The 16992-nt window shown below is 41.2% G+C and overlaps 1 protein-coding gene across 1 annotated transcript; it reads left to right on the top strand.

The window, feature by feature from the left end:
• The first annotated feature begins 7203 nt into the window (after positions 1–7203).
• LOC115200693 (uncharacterized) lies at positions 7204–9900 on the top strand. Its single transcript, XM_029763904.1, has 2 exons — positions 7204–8205; positions 8296–9900. The coding sequence occupies exons 1-2, from the start codon at positions 7270–7272 to the stop codon at positions 9298–9300; spliced, it is 1941 nt and encodes a 646-aa protein (XP_029619764.1). The 5' UTR covers positions 7204–7269; the 3' UTR covers positions 9301–9900.
• Positions 9901–16992: the final 7092 nt, after the last annotated feature.

Here is a 16992-nt window from a genome sequence, read left to right as displayed (position 1 = left end):
ACAGTAACCTTATAGTAACTCTACAGTAACCCGAACTCTACAGTAACCCTATAGTATCTCTACAGTAACCCTATAGTAACTCTACAGTAACCTTATAGTAACTCTACAGTAACACTATAGTAACTCTACAGTAACCCTATAGTAACTCTACAGTAACCCTATAGTAACTCTACAGTAACCCTATAGTAACTCTACAGTAACCCTATAGTAACTCTACAGTAACACTATAGTAACTCTACAGTAACCCTATAGTAACTCTTCAGTAACCCTATAGTAACTCTACAGAAAGCCTAACTCTACAGTAACCCTATAGTAACTCTTCAGTAACCCTATAGTAACTCTACAGAAAGCCTAACTCTACAGTAACCCTATAGTAACTCTACAGTAACCCTATAGTAACTCTACAGTAACCCTATAGTAACTCTACAGTAACCCTATAGTAACTCTACAGTAACCCTGTAGTAACTCTACATTAACCCGAACTCTACAGTAACCCTATAGTAACTCTACAGTAACCCTATAGTAACCCTATAGAAACCCTATAGTAACTCTACAGTAACCCTACAGTAACTCTACAGTAACCCTATAGTAACTCTACAGTACACCTATAGTAACTCTACAGTAACCCTATAGTAACTCTACAGTAACCCTATAGTAACTCTACAGTAACCCTATAGTAACTCTACAGTAACCCTATAGTAACCCTATAGTAACTCTACAGAAAGCCTAACTCTACAGTAACCCTATAGTAACTCTTCAGTAACCCTATAGTAACTCTACAGTAACCCTTTAGTAACTCTACAGAAAGCCTATAGTAACTCTACAGTAACCCTATAGTAACTCTACAGTAACCCTATAGTAACTCTACAGTAACTCTATAGTAACTCTACAGTAACCCGAACTCTACAGTAACCCTATAGTAACTCTACAGTAACAATATAGTAACTCTACAGTAACCCTATAGTAACTCTACAGTAACACTATAGTAACTCTACAGTAACCCGAACTCTACAGTAACCCTATAGTAACTCTACAGTAACCCTATAGTAACCCTATAGTACCTCTACAGTAACCCTATTGCAACTCTACAGTAACCCTATAGTAACTCTACAGTAACCCTATAGTAACTCTTCAGTAACCCTATAGTAACTCTACAGTAACCCTATAGTAACTCTACAGAAAGCCTATAGTAACTCTACAGTAACCCTATAGTAACTCTACAGTAACCCTATAGTAACTCTACAGTAACTCTATAGTAACTCTACAGTAACCCGAACTCTACAGTAACCCTATAGTATCTCTACAGTAACAATATAGTAACTCTACAGTAACCCTATAGTAACTCTATAGTAACCCTATAGTAACTCTACAGCAACAATATAGTAACTCTACAGTAACCCTATAGTAACTCTACAGTAACCCTATAGTAACTCTACAGTAACCCGAACTCTATAGTAACCCTATAGTAACTCTACAGTAACCCTATAGTAACCCTATAGTAACTCTACAGTAACCCTATAGTAACTCTACAGTAACCCTATAGTAACTCTACAGTAACCCGAACTCTACAGTAACCCTATAGTAACCCTATAGTAACTCTACAGTAACCCTATAGTCACTATACAGAAAGCCTAACTCTACAGTAACCCTATATTAACTCTACAGTAACCCTATAGGAACTCTACAGTAACCCTATAGTAACTCTACAGTAACCCTATACTAACTCTACAGTAACCCGAACTCTACAGTAACCCTACAGTAACCCTATAGTAACTCTACAGTAACCCTATAGTAACTCTACAGCAATGCTATAGTAACCCTATAGTAACTCTACAGAAAGCCTAACTCTACAGTAACCCTATAGTAACTCTACAGTAACCCTATAGTAACTCTACAGTAACCCAAACTCTACAGTAACCCTATAGTAACTCTACAGTAACCCTATACTAACTCTACAGTAACCCGAACTCTACAGTAACCCTACAGTAACCCTAAAGTAACTCTACATTAACCCTATAGTAACTCTACAGTAACCCTATAGTAACTCTACAGTAACCCTATAGTAACTCTACAGTAACCCGAACTCTACAGTAACCCTATAGTAACTCTACAGTAACCCTATAGTAACCCTATAGAAACCTTATAGTAACTCTACAGTAACCCTATAGTAACTCTACAGAAAGCCTATAGTAACTCTACAGTAACCCTATAGTAACTCTACAGTAACCCTATAGTAACTCTACAGTAACTCTATAGTAACTCTACAGTAACCCGAACTCTACAGTAACCCTATAGTAACTCTACAGTAACAATATAGTAACTCTACAGTAACCCTATAGTAACTCTATAGTAACCCTATAGTAACTCTACAGCAACAATATAGTAACTCTACAGTAACGCTATAGTAACTCTACAGTAACCCTATAGTAACTCTACAGTAACCCGAACTCTACAGTAACCCTTTAGTAACTCTACAGTAACCCTATAGTAACCCTATAGTAACTCTACAGTAACCTTATAGTAACTCTACAGTAACCCTATAGTAACTCTACAGTAACCCTATACTAACTCTACAGTAACCCGAACTCTACAGTAACCCTATAGTAACCCTATAGTAACTCTACAGTAACCCTATAGTAACTATACAGAAAGCCTAACTCTACAGTAACCCTATATTAACTCTACAGTAACCCTATAGTAACTCTACAGTAACCCTATAGTAACTCTACAGTAACCCTATACTAACTCTACAGTAACCCGAACTCTACAGTAACCCTACAGTAACCCTATAGTAACTCTACAGTAACCCTATAGTAACTCTACTGTAGCCCTATAGTAACTCTACAGTAACCCTATAGTAACTCTACAGTAACCCTATAGTAACTCTACAGTAACCCTATACTAACTCTACAGTAACCCGAACTCTACAGTAACCCTACAGTAACCCTATAGTAACTCTACAGTAACCCTATAGTAACTCTACAGTAACCCTATAGAAACCCTATAGTAACTCTACAGTAACCCTATAGTAACTCTACAGTAACCCTATAGTAACTCTACAGTAACCCTATAGTAACTCTACAATAACCCTATAGTAACTCTACAGTAACACTATAGTAACTCTACAGTAACCCTATAGTAACTCTACAGTAACCCTATAGTAACTGTTGCGTCAAAAGACAGGTATTGATATTCAAGGCGTTCAGATTTTCAACTGATTTCAAAGATAAAACACCAGCAGGGGGCGAAAGAGTGTATGCATTGTGGAACCCATCATTAGCTTGTGTTTCCCTGGGGAACATATATACTGGTGCACCTTTGTGATAGCAGGTGGTGAAATGTTTGGTGGAAAAGCATTTCACTGGAAGTCCTTCACAGAAGAGGAGACTCATCCATACACATTCAGCTCATTTAGGATTCTGGAGACTCAACCGGTAGGCACATGGACATTGTTGTGTAAAATTGTTGCAACTTAGGTGTTTATTTGTGTTGAGAATTGAGACCAATTGTCTAATTTAGTATATAGTATAATTTAGATAATATGACTACATTGAGATTATGTATTTAATTTGAAATGACCTTACTTGAAGTAATGTATATTTATTTTTGTGTTTTGCCTTTAAAGGTTATCAACCTAATTAACTAATTATCAAGCTAACTAAAGAACTAATTAACTAACTAACTGACTAAAGAAATAAAAGAAGTTAGAAGAAAATTGAGTTGTCCCTTGCGTCCTTCAGTCCTTAAAGGCCTTTTTCAAGTTTGGGCAAAGAGCTGCAGTGTGAACCATACACAACTTGACAGTTGAGAACCGCGTGGCAGTGAAGACAAAAGGATTAACGGCCTGAAGTCAGGAAAGCTGTCGTCGCAGAGAGGAATATTGACTGACGTCTCAACATGGCGGAGGAAGCTCTTGGAATAACAGTGAAGGAGCTGAAGCAAAAAAGAACTTTAGCTAAAAGCACTTTTACCAAGCAGGCAAACTTCCTCAGCAGAGTCGCAAAGCACATGACTAAAAGAGAACTACAAGAGGAGTTCAAGAAGCTCAAGTCGGAGGCGAGGACGGTCAGTGAGACAAATGACGAGTACAGGGCTGGCCTTCTGGCAGACATTGAAGCTGGAACCGATGAGGGTGAAGAAGCTGAACTGAGCAAGGAGAAGCAGAATGAAGTTGAGAAGACGTTCCAAGAATGCGAAGCACGATTGGATGAGGTCAGGGAGATGGTCCAGTCCAATCTATGGCCTAGATATGGCGAAAATGAGGTGAAGTCTGCAATCCATGAAGCCGAGACAGCCTGTGATGGAGTTGCTCAGATACCTGTTACCGCTGTAAACAGAGATGGCTTTGAGCTACGGTGGGATAGGGTGAAAACACAAGTCCAAAATGCAATCGCAAGCCTAGCAGAGTGGGAGATGTGGATTCCGGTGGCAGAAAAGGAAAGGCTCGGAGGGAGAGTGAAGGATCTGAAGGCATTCGGCAACAACCTTGAAGCAAGGAGGGCAGGATTTCTCACAGCACAAAGAATTGCAGAAGAGGAGAGAGTCGGAGGGAGAGTGCCGCAGGTGCCCATGGCAGCTCCACAACCGACACTGAGGATAAAGCCAATCTGTCTACCCAAGTTCAGTGGGTATAAAAGGAACTTCCATCGATGGAGAAGAGACTGGGAGAGTCTGCAAAAGCAGGGGGAACCAACAGGCTCAGTCGAGGTAAAGAGGATCCAACTCATTGACAGTATAGATGAGAGGATATGCAGAGGCCTCCGTTTGTCTTCCTACAACACTGCTGAGGACATGTTCAGGGTGCTGGAGAACAGATATGGAAACAAGTCTACAATTGCCTTGGAGATAATGGAGGATCTGGAGAAAATTCCTGCTTTAAGGGCAAATCAGCCTAGGAAAGTTATCGACATGATCCAAACTATAGAGAAGGCCCTGGATGACCTCACGGAGCTTGGAAACACAGGAGCCATCAACAACCCTCTAGTGATCAGATCCATAGAAAGCAAGTTACCTGACGACATCAAGAGGGAGTGGCTTGTCTTCATGGTTAATCCGAGGAATAATGTCACACCAGATAATCACTTTGAGAACCTTCTTAAATTCCTGAAAACACAAGAGGAAATTCTTGAAAAACTGGAGCAGCTGGGAGTGAGTGAAAGGCCAGAAAAGAGAAATGCTTGCATGGAGAGGAAATATGCGTCCACGCGGTCCACAACGAAAGGAGGCTGTGTTGTGTGTGGTGATGAAAAGCACAGAGAAAAAATATTATTTTGCAAGCGTTTCAAGGAACTGAAGCCAGTGGAAAAGTTGGCTGCTGTAGAAAAGCTGGGGGCCTGCAAGAGGTGCTTGGTCTGTCATGGAGAAGATGATGAATGCAAAGAGACATACCTGTGCAGGAACAGAAACTGTAAAAAAGACCACCATTTCTTTCTATGCCTGAAGGGAGACTTCAGGAGGAGTGACTCAGAAAGAAGACAATTCAATGTGAGAACGCGGACTGAGGAGCAGGAAGAATTTGTATCTAAACTCTCCCCAGAGATGGTAGACAAATTCAAGAGAGCGTTCACCAACATCACCGCAAAGACAAACTGTGGTGAAAAGATCCAGCTTGGAGAGATTGTGTCAAGTGCAGTAGAAGAATTGCCAGTTATTCTAATGCTGCTCGAGGTAACTGCCAATGCAGGACAAAAAATTGGAACCCTGATCGACTTGGCATCGGACACAAATTATATCACCCACAGAGCTGCCAGGAGATTAAATCTTCGAAGTGAAAACATCACTTTAGTCGTCCATGGAGTTGGGGGGATGGCCATGAAGGTTAAAACCAGAAGATATCTCCTCAGAGTGAGGGTCAAAATGCCTAGAGGCACAGAAAGAGCCCATGAGCTTGTCTGCTATGGTTTGAATGAAATTGCCAACATCCACAGAGTCATCAAACCTGAGCAACTCAAGAAGTTCTTCCCAGAAGTCAGTCTAGGAGATCTGAGGAGACCGGAGAGCATTGAGCTACTGATAAGCCACCGCGAAGGAAGACTTGCTCCGCAAAGAGTGAAGGTGATTGGAGACCTTGTCTTATGGGAGAGCCCGCTAGGAAAGATTGTTGGTGGAGCACATCCAGATCTGTTTGAAGAAGTCGATATGGCCGCGCACAGGTCTGGAACGCACTTTGCTCGATCCATGAGAGCAACCGCTGTCAAGTATCAAGAGATAACTAAAACACAAGAGTTCACAGCTGAAACCAAAAGCACAGTAGCTCGCAGAAAGTTCTTGGATTGGTGGAAATGGGATAGCATTGGAGCAGCTTGCGAACCGAAGTGTGGAGGATGCCGGTGCGGCAATTGTCAACCAGGAGGCAAGGAAATGACTCTGAGTGAGGAAAGGGAGCTGGAGATCATAAGGAAAGGCCTCACCTACATCAAAGCAGATGCTCACAGCGATAAACCGCACTGGGACACAAAATACCCCTGGATTCAAGATCCAAGTTCCCTTCCTTACAACAGGAGTGGGGTTGAAGCCACCTTCTTAAGAACAGAAAGACAACTCAAGAAAGAGCCAGAGTGGAAAATAGCATACACAGCTCAAGTGCATGAAATGGTGGAGAGAAGAGCAGCAAAGAAACTTACCAAAGAGATGATCGCCAGCTGGAAAGGACCAGTATGGTATGTCAGCCACTTGGTGGCGCCAAACCCACACTCTGTCACAACACCTGTGCGACTGGTATGGAACAGCAGCCAGAAGTTTAAAGGGGTCAGCATGAATGACCTGCTGCTGAAAGGGCCTGATGTCCTCAATCCCATCCGAGCAGTACTACTCAGGTTCAGAAGAGGTGTCCATGCTGCTCTTGGCGACATCAGGAAGATGTACAATTCGGTGTGGTTAGAAAACCTGGAGATGCATCTCCACAGATTTCTCTGGAGAAACACTGAGGAGGAAGAGATTGAAGAGTATGCCATCACCAGAGTCAACATTGGCGATCGACCAGCAGGGTGCATTGCACAACTGGCCATGAGAGAGACAGCAAAACTGCCCATGTTTGCTCACCTGGAGGAGGAACGTAGGATCCTTGAAGAGGATGCCTATGTCGATGACATCCTGACTTCCCATAATGACTTACAAAAGCTGGACAAGGACACCAAAAGAGTTGAAGAGATCCTGACAGGCAGATTCTTCCTCAAACCCTGGATCCGGTCAGGCCAAAGTGAGAGGCAGGAGATCGTACCAGGAGAACAAGGAGCGGTGTCAGGGACAGTACTTATTCTCCCAAACCAGATGAGGAAAGGAGACAATAAAGCCCTTGGAGTTGGATACCTTGTTGAAGAGGACAAACTGTACCTAATGACTTCAATCAATTTCTCAAAGAGGAAAAAGAAGATGAGAGTCGGACAAAATCTCCTTGAAGAAGAGGTGAGAGGGAAAACTCCAAACCCACTGACGAGAAGAGAACTGCTAAGCCAAGTAGCTAGCCTGTATGACCCAATAGGCCTCGTCACACCTGCCAAACAAAAGGGCGCCATTCTTGTCAGAAAGGCGTTTCAAGAAGCTGGAGGCAAAACTCTGACCCGAAACACGTGGGACAAACCTCTGTCTGAACAATTGAGAGAAGAAGCCATCAAACTGTTTGAGGAGTACACACGTCTTAGCCAAATCACCTTCCACAGAAGCCTCACATCAGTCAACTGGATTGGTAAACCTTGGGGAATAACATTCTCTGACGGAAGTGAGAAGAGCTATGGAGCCGTAGTGTACTTCAGATGGGAAACCGAGCAAGGCATCCAAGTCAGGTTGGTTGAGTCCAAAGCAAAACTCACACCTTTGGACCAAAAGGGGGAGGCAGTGAAAGCTGAAATCTGCGGTGCTGTCTGCGCAGCACGACTTCGAAAGTACGTTGAAAAACACAGTCGTATAGAAATTGAACGATGGATCCATCTGCTGGACAGTCAAACTGTGGTGGGAGCTATCCAGAGAGACAGTTATGGGTATCAATCTTTCTTCGCGAACAGAGTTGGAGAGATCCAGAAATCCACATCTGTCGAAGACTGGTGGTGGATCCCGGGAGGCCTGAACAGTGCTGACATCATAACAAGAGGGGCAGCCCCGGAAGACCTCCAAGAAGATTCCATGTGGCAAAATGGACCAGCGTTCCTGCGGCAACCCATGGAAGAGTGGCCACAGAAGTCAGCCAAAGAAATTGCAGCTTATGCCAAGGAAGGCATAAACAAACTTCAAAGGAAATATTTCTCTGCAGCACTGACCAGAGCGCAGGCCAAGAGAAACAAGAATGATGTACTTCCTGAAGTGGGAGTTCAGAAGGAAAGTCAGAGTGATGCACAGCAAAGCAGGCAAAATAACCCAGATGAACTTAAGACTAAGATCCGAAGACCACCAGCTGGCTCTGCGGTAACAAAACTGATTGACATCAGGAAATTCAGCAGCCTGACCAGGCTGATCCGAGTCATTGCCTGGGTTTGGAGAGCTGCAACGAAATGGAAAGAAGTGTTGACCAGGAATTCAGCCTCAGATAAACCAAAGTGGGAGGAAATTCTTTCAACAAACTGGAAGTCCAGAGGCAAACAAGCTGTACTCACTGTTGGGGAGTGTGAAGATGCACTAAGAGACCTGTTCCTTGCAGCTCAAGAAGGTATAACCTTTCAAGGCACCACTCTCAACAGACTCGCTGTTTACAGAGATGAAGAGACTGGGCTCTTGGTTTGTGGAGGGAGGTTCAAGATCTTTGATGAGGACGAGACTGCTGTACCAATTCTACCATATGAGGCATGGATATCCACTCTCCTAGCCCAAGAGGCTCATGATGCAAACCATGAAGAAATAGCAGGTACACTCCTCCGGATGAGGAAGAAAGCCTGGGTGATAAAAGGCCGGAAGCTGGCTAAAAAGAGAGTTGACAACTGTGTGGTGTGCAGAAAGGCTAGGGCCAGAAAGTGCCAACAGATCATGAGTGACCTTCCACCCGAGCGTATAACACCAGCCAGACCATTTGAGTATACAACAGTGGACTTATTTGGACCATATGAAGTCAAGGACGAGGTGAGAAAGAAAGTCAAGCTCAAGGTGTGGGGAATTGTCTTCTGCTGTATGGCATCCAGAGCTATACACACAGATGTTATCAGTGACCAGTCAACTGAAGGCTTCTTACTGGCCTACCAAAGATTCACGGCACTGAGAGGGCATCCAAAGAAACTGTGGTCAGATCCTGGAAAGAACTTTGTGGGGGCCAGACCTGCCCTCAAAGAGCTCTACCACTTCCTGGATCAACAAATTACATCTGAGCTTGAAAATTAAGCTTCAAAGCATGGAACAGAGTGGAGCTGGAAGATCCACCCAGCAGACTCCCCTCACAGGAATGGTGCTGCAGAAGCAGCTGTTCGCACTGTGAAGCGGGCCTTGCACAATATGAGAGGCGAAGGACTCTTCACATGGAGTGAGTTTCAAACATTTATGTTCATGGCTGCTAACCTTGCCAATGAAAGGCCCATAGATGCCAGGACTCAGAGCCGGGAGGACTGCATAGAATACATCAGTCCTAATTCTCTTCTGCTTGGAAGGACTGGACCTAGCGGAGACTTAGGAAGCTTTGAGTTTGAAGACTACTCCTACAAACGGTTAAGAGTCATTCAAGCAGAAGTTAACTGGTTCTGGAGGAAGTGGAGTCAGTTGGCTGGACCTAACCTGTTTGTGAGGAGTAAGTGGCACACAAAGCAGCGAAACGTGGCCGTTGGAGACGTCGTCTGGCTTGCAGACCAGAACGCTTTGAGGAGTCAGTATAAGCTTGGTAGGGTCGTCAATGTCAACGCTGACAAGGAGGGCATTGTGAGAGATGCAAATATACGAACCTTCCCAAGTTATCCCATCTCAACTTTGAAGCATGTTTGTGGAGACAAAGCAAAGAAACGTTCAACCAAAATCCCTGCTACAATTCTTCAAAGGGACGTCAGGCGATTGGTTGTGTTATTACCTGTAGAAGAGCAGAAGTAAAGCCATCGAAGATGGAGCCGATGTGACCTCCTTGGGTTCAAGAACCAGGAGATCAAGTGGGAGGTGTTGCGTCAAAAGACAGGTATTGATATTCAAGGCGTTCAGATTTTCAACTGATTTCAAAGATAAAACACCAGCAGGGGGCGAAAGAGTGTATGCATTGTGGAACCCATCATTAGCTTGTGTTTCCCTGGGGAACATATATACTGGTGCACCTTTGTGATAGCAGGTGGTGAAATGTTTGGTGGAAAAGCATTTCACTGGAAGTCCTTCACAGAAGAGGAGACTCATCCATACACATTCAGCTCATTTAGGATTCTGGAGACTCAACCGGTAGGCACATGGACATTGTTGTGTAAAATTGTTGCAACTTAGGTGTTTATTTGTGTTGAGAATTGAGACCAATTGTCTAATTTAGTATATAGTATAATTTAGATAATATGACTACATTGAGATTATGTATTTAATTTGAAATGACCTTACTTGAAGTAATGTATATTTATTTTTGTGTTTTGCCTTTAAAGGTTATCAACCTAATTAACTAATTATCAAGCTAACTAAAGAACTAATTAACTAACTAACTGACTAAAGAAATAAAAGAAGTTAGAAGAAAATTGAGTTGTCCCTTGCGTCCTTCAGTCCTTAAAGGCCTTTTTCAAGTTTGGGCAAAGAGTTGCAGTGTGAACCATACACAACTTGACAGTAACTCTACAGTAACCCTATAGTTACTCTACAGTAACCCTATAGTAACCCTATAGTAACTCTACAGAAAGCCTAACTCTACAGTAACCCTATAGTAACTCTTCAGTAACCCTATAGTAACTCTACAGTAACCCTTTAGTAAAACTACAGAAAGCCTATAGTAACTCTACAGTAACCCTATAGTAACTCTACAGTAACTCTATAGTAACTCTACAGTAACCCGAACTCTACAGTAACCCTATAGTAACTCTACAGTAACAATATAGTAACTCTACAGTAACCCTATAGTAACTCTACAGTAACCCTATAGTAACTCTACAGTAACCCGAACTCTACAGTAACCCTATAGTAACTCTACAGTAACCCTATAGTAACCCTATAGTATCTCTACAGTAACCCTATTGTAACTCTACAGTAACCCTATAGTAACTCTACAGTAACCCTATAGTAACTCTTCAGTAACCCTATAGTAACTCTACAGTAACCCTATAGTAACTCTACAGAAAGCCTATAGTAACTCTACAGTAACCCTATAGTAACTCTACAGTAACCCTATAGTAACTCTACAGAAAGCCTATAGTAACTCTACAGTAACCCTATAGTAACTCTACAGTAACCCTATAGTAACTCTACAGTAACTCTATAGTAACTCTACAGTAACCCGAACTCTACAGTAACCCTATAGTAACTCTACAGTAACAATATAGTAACTCTACAGTAACCCTATAGTAACTCTATAGTAACCCTATAGTAACTCTACAGCAACAATATAGTAACTCTACAGTAACCCTATAGTAACTCTACAGTAACCCTATAGTAACTCTACAGTAACCCGAACTCTACAGTAACCCTATAGTAACTCTACAGTAACCCTATAGTAACCCTATAGTAACTCTACAGTAACCCTATAGTAACTCTACAGTAACCCTATAGTAACTCTACAGTAACCCGAACTCTACAGTAACCCTATAGTAACCCTATAGTAACTCTACAGTAACCCTATAGTAACTATACAGAAAGCCTAACTCTACAGTAACCCTATATTAACTCTACAGTAACCCTATAGTAACTCTACAGTAACCCTATAGTAACTCTACAGTAACCCTATAGTAACTCTACAGTAACCCTATAGTAACTCTACAGTAACCCAAACTCTACAGTAACCCTATAGTAACTCTACAGTAACCCTATAGTAACTCTACAGTAACCCAAACTCTACAGTAACCCTATAGTAACTCTACAGTAACCCTATACTAACTCTACAGTAACCCGAACTCTACAGTAACCCTACAGTAACCCTATAGTAACTCTACAGTAACCCTATAGTAACTCTACAGTAACCCTATAGTAACTCTACAGTAACCCTATAGTAACTCTACAGTAACCCGAACTCTACAGTAACAATATAGTAACTCTACAGTAACCCTATAGTAACCCTATAGAAACCTTATAGTAACTCTACAGTAACCCTATAGTAACTCTACAGTAACCCTATAGTAACTCTACAGTAACCCTATAGTAACTCTACAGTAACCCTATAGTAACTCTACAGTAACCCTATAGTAACTCTACAGAAAGCCTATAGTAACTCTACAGTAACCCTATAGTAACTCTACAGTAACCCTATAGTAACTCTCCTGTAACTCTATAGTAACTCTACAGTAACCCGAACTCTACAGTAACCCTATAGTAACTCTACAGTAACAATATAGTAACTCTACAGTAACCCTATAGTAACTCTATAGTAACCCTATAGTAACTCTACAGCAACAATATAGTAACTCTACAGTAACCCTATAGTAACTCTACAGTAACCCTATAGTAACTCTACAGTAACCCGAACTCTATAGTAACTCTACAGTAACCCTATAGTAACCCTATAGTAACTCTACAGTAACCCTATAGTAACTCTACAGTAACCCTATACTAACTCTACAGTAACCCGAACTCTACAGTAACCCTATAGTAACCCTATAGTAACTCTACAGTAACCCTATAGTAACTATACAGAAAGCCTAACTCTACAGTAACCCTATATTAACTCTACAGTAACCCTATAGTAACTCTACAGTAACCCTATAGTAACTCTACAGTAACCCTATACTAACTCTACAGTAACCCGAACTCTACAGTAACCCTACAGTAACCCTATAGTAACTCTACAGTAACCCTATAGTAACTCTACAGTAACCCTATAGTAACTCTACAGTAACCCAATAGTAACTCTACAGTAACCCTATAGTAACTCTACAGTAACCCTATACTAACTCTACAGTAACCCGAACTCTACAGTAACCCTACAGTAACCCTATAGTAACTCTACAGTAACCCTATAGTAACTCTACAGTAACCCTATAGAAACTCTACAGTAACCCTATAGTAACTCTACAGTAACCCTATAGTAACCCTATAGAATCCCTATAGTAACTCTACAGTAACCCTATAGTAACTCTACAGTAACCCTATAGTAACTCTACAGTAACCCTATAGTAACTCTACAGTAACCCTATAGTAACCCTATAGTAACTCTACAGTAACACTATAGTAACTCTACAGTAACCCTATAATAACTCTACTGTAACCCTACAGTAACTCTACAGTAACCCTATAGTAACTCTACAGTAACTCTATAGTAACTCTACAGTAACAATATAGTAACTCTACAGTAACCCTAACTCTATAATAACCCTATAGTAACTCTACAGTAACCCTATAGTAACTCTACAGTAACCCTATAGTAACTCTACAGTAACTCTATAGTAACTCTACAGTAACCCGAACTCTACAGTAACCCTATAGTAACTCTACAGTAACAATATAGTAACTCTACAGTAACCCTATAGTAACTCTATAGTAACCCTATAGTAACTCTACAGCAACAATATAGTAACTCTACAGTAACCCTATAGTAACTCTACAGTAACCCTATAGTAACTCTACAGTAACCCGAACTCTATAGTAACCCTATAGTAACTCTACAGTAACCCTATAGTAACCCTATAGTAACTCTACAGTAACCCTATAGTAACTCTACAGTAACCCTATAGTAACTCTACAGTAACCCGAACTCTACAGTAACCCTATAGTAACCCTATAGTAACTCTACAGTAACCCTATAGTAACTATACAGAAAGCCTAACTCTACAGTAACCCTATATTAACTCTACAGTAACCCTATAGTAACTCTACAGTAACCCTATAGTAACTCTACAGTAACCCTATAGTAACTCTACAGTAACCCTATAGTAACTCTACAGTAACCCAAACTCTACAGTAACCCTATAGTAACTCTACAGTAACCCTATAGTAACTCTACAGTAACCCAAACTCTACAGTAACCCTATAGTAACTCTACAGTAACCCTATACTAACTCTACAGTAACCCGAACTCTACAGTAACCCTACAGTAACCCTATAGTAACTCTACAGTAACCCTATAGTAACTCTACAGTAACCCTATAGTAACTCTACAGTAACCCTATAGTAACTCTACAGTAACCCGAACTCTACAGTAACAATATAGTAACTCTACAGTAACCCTATAGTAACCCTATAGAAACCTTATAGTAACTCTACAGTAACCCTATAGTAACTCTACAGTAACCCTATAGTAACTCTACAGTAACCCTATAGTAACTCTACAGTAACCCTATAGTAACTCTACAGAAAGCCTATAGTAACTCTACAGTAACCCTATAGTAACTCTACAGTAACCCTATAGTAACTCTCCTGTAACTCTATAGTAACTCTACAGTAACCCGAACTCTACAGTAACCCTATAGTAACTCTACAGTAACAATATAGTAACTCTACAGTAACCCTATAGTAACTCTATAGTAACCCTATAGTAACTCTACAGCAACAATATAGTAACTCTACAGTAACCCTATAGTAACTCTACAGTAACCCTATAGTAACTCTACAGTAACCCGAACTCTACAGTAACCCTATAGTAACTCTACAGTAACCCTATAGTAACCCTATAGTAACTCTACAGTAACCCTATAGTAACTCTACAGTAACCCTATACTAACTCTACAGTAACCCGAACTCTACAGTAACCCTATAGTAACCCTATAGTAACTCTACAGTAACCCTATAGTAACTATACAGAAAGCCTAACTCTACAGTAACCCTATATTAACTCTACAGTAACCCTATAGTAACTCTACAGTAACCCTATAGTAACTCTACAGTAACCCTATACTAACTCTACAGTAACCCGAACTCTACAGTAACCCTACAGTAACCCTATAGTAACTCTACAGTAACCCTATAGTAACTCTACAGTAACCCTATAGTAACTCTACAGTAACCCAAACTCTACAGCAACCCTATAGTAACTCTACAGTAACCCTATAGTAACTCTACAGTAACCCTATACTAACTCTACAGTAACCCAAACTCTACAGTAACCCTACAGTAACCCTATAGTAACTCTACAGTAACCCTATAGTAACTCTACAGTAACCCTATAGAAACTCTACAGTAACCCTATAGTAACTCTACAGTAACCCTATAGTAACCCTATAGAATCCCTATAGTAACTCTACAGTAACCCTATAGTAACTCTACAGTAACCCTATAGTAACTCTACAGTAACCCTATAGTAACTCTACAGTAACCCTATAGTAACCCTATAGTAACTCTACAGTAACACTATAGTAACTCTACAGTAACCCTATAATAACTCTACTGTAACACTATAGTAACTCTACAGTAACCCTATAATAACTCTACTGTAACCCTACAGTAACTCTACAGTAACCCTATAGTAACTCTACAGTAACTCTATAGTAACTCTACAGTAACAATATAGTAACTCTACAGTAACCCTAATTCTATAATAACCCTATAGTAACTCTACAGTAACAATATAGTAACTCTACAGTAACCCTATAGTAACTCTACAGTAACCCTATAGTAACTCTACAGTAACCCGAACTCTACAGTAACCCTATAGTAACTCTACAGTAACACTATAGTAACTCTACAGTAACCCTATAGTAACTCTTCAGTAAGCCTATAGTAACTCTACAGAAAGCCTAACTCTTCAGTAACCCTATAGAAACTCTACAGTAACTCTACAGTAACTCTGTATTAACCCTAACTCTACAGTAACACTTTAGTAAGATTGGCTAATCTAATCTGGTCACTCCTTCAAAGACCCCTTCTAGACAAGGTGGTAGATGATCATCAGATGAGAGGATGATGTTTTCCCCCTATCTGAGATGAAAACGCGCTAAGAGGAGGTACAGGGAGGGGGGAGCGGTCACCTGTTGGTCAAACTGAGATGCTTCTCTGTGATTGGACAAGGCCTTGGCTAGGTGGGTTTACCTCAAAGCTCTATCTGCTCTGTGATTGGTTGGACATCTGAGCTCCGCTCTGTGGTTGGTTGGTCTCCTGTTTAGGGGAAAGACACCCAGTCTGTCATCACTGTGGCTCAGAGAAGAAGAGCATCGGCGCGTGACCAAACACTATGAAACACAGGTGTTTCATATCTGAACAGAGATACAGAGATATCACTGAGCTGTTTATTATAAAACAGATTTTAACCAGAGCGGAATTCTACCATCTAGCAACCAGCTGCAGAGCAACAACCAGACCAGTAAATACCATGATGGCAGAAAGTTTCAGATAGTCAGATAAACGCCTCGCTCTTTCATCAGACTTCAACATTGTTTTATTTCTGCAGTGAATAACCATAAAGCAACACTGGAATTTACCGAGATGGTAGTAAAACATCTTATCTTTCCAATCACAGCTGTATCTGTTGTCCATGAGTGACAAGCAGTTAGCCATAGTGCATGAAGCTGGTCTTTCTGCTGTTGTTCTTCGTGGTGGGAGTTTAGGATGTAAACATAACACCAACATGCTCAGAGGAGCTCCACTATAACAACTGTCACACACTCACTCAGCTGCTTCGAAGACTCCACTTACACCCTCCTGTACCCAACTTATTTTAGTTTTTTTATAAATGATGATCTAGAAGAAGCATGCTGTTTAACTCTGTTTGGATTACTAATTAACTGGTTCCAAAAAGGGACAGTCGGGAAGAGTGAGACAAGACAGACAGTCAGACAGTCAGACAGTCAGAGTGTGTAAGGGACAGACAGTTAGACAGTGAGAGCGAGACAGGGACAGACAGTCAGACAGTGAGAGTGTGTAAGGGACAGACAGTCAGACAGTGAGAGCGAGACAGGGACAGACAGTCAGACAGTGAGAGTGTGTAAGGGACAGACAGTCAGACAGTGAGAGCGAGACAGGGACAGACAGTCAGACAGTGAGAGTGTGTAA

Source organism: Salmo trutta, chromosome 9, assembly GCF_901001165.1.
Source record: "Salmo trutta chromosome 9, fSalTru1.1, whole genome shotgun sequence".
In the NCBI taxonomy this organism is placed as follows: Eukaryota; Metazoa; Chordata; class Actinopteri; order Salmoniformes; family Salmonidae; genus Salmo; species Salmo trutta.
The sequence above is the reverse complement of the archived record's forward strand: the minus strand, read 5'-3'. Positions and strand labels throughout refer to the sequence as shown.

Bases quoted from the DNA above. Each gene is read 5' to 3' on its own strand.
- LOC115200693 (XM_029763904.1), top strand. From the start codon at position 7,270: ATGAGGAAAGGAGACAATAAAGCCCTTGGAGTTGGATACCTTGTTGAA. The intron at 8,206-8,295 runs GAAGGCATAAAC...GTACTTCCTGAA, and splicing joins AAATTGCAGCTTATGCCAAG to GTGGGAGTTCAGAAGGAAAG.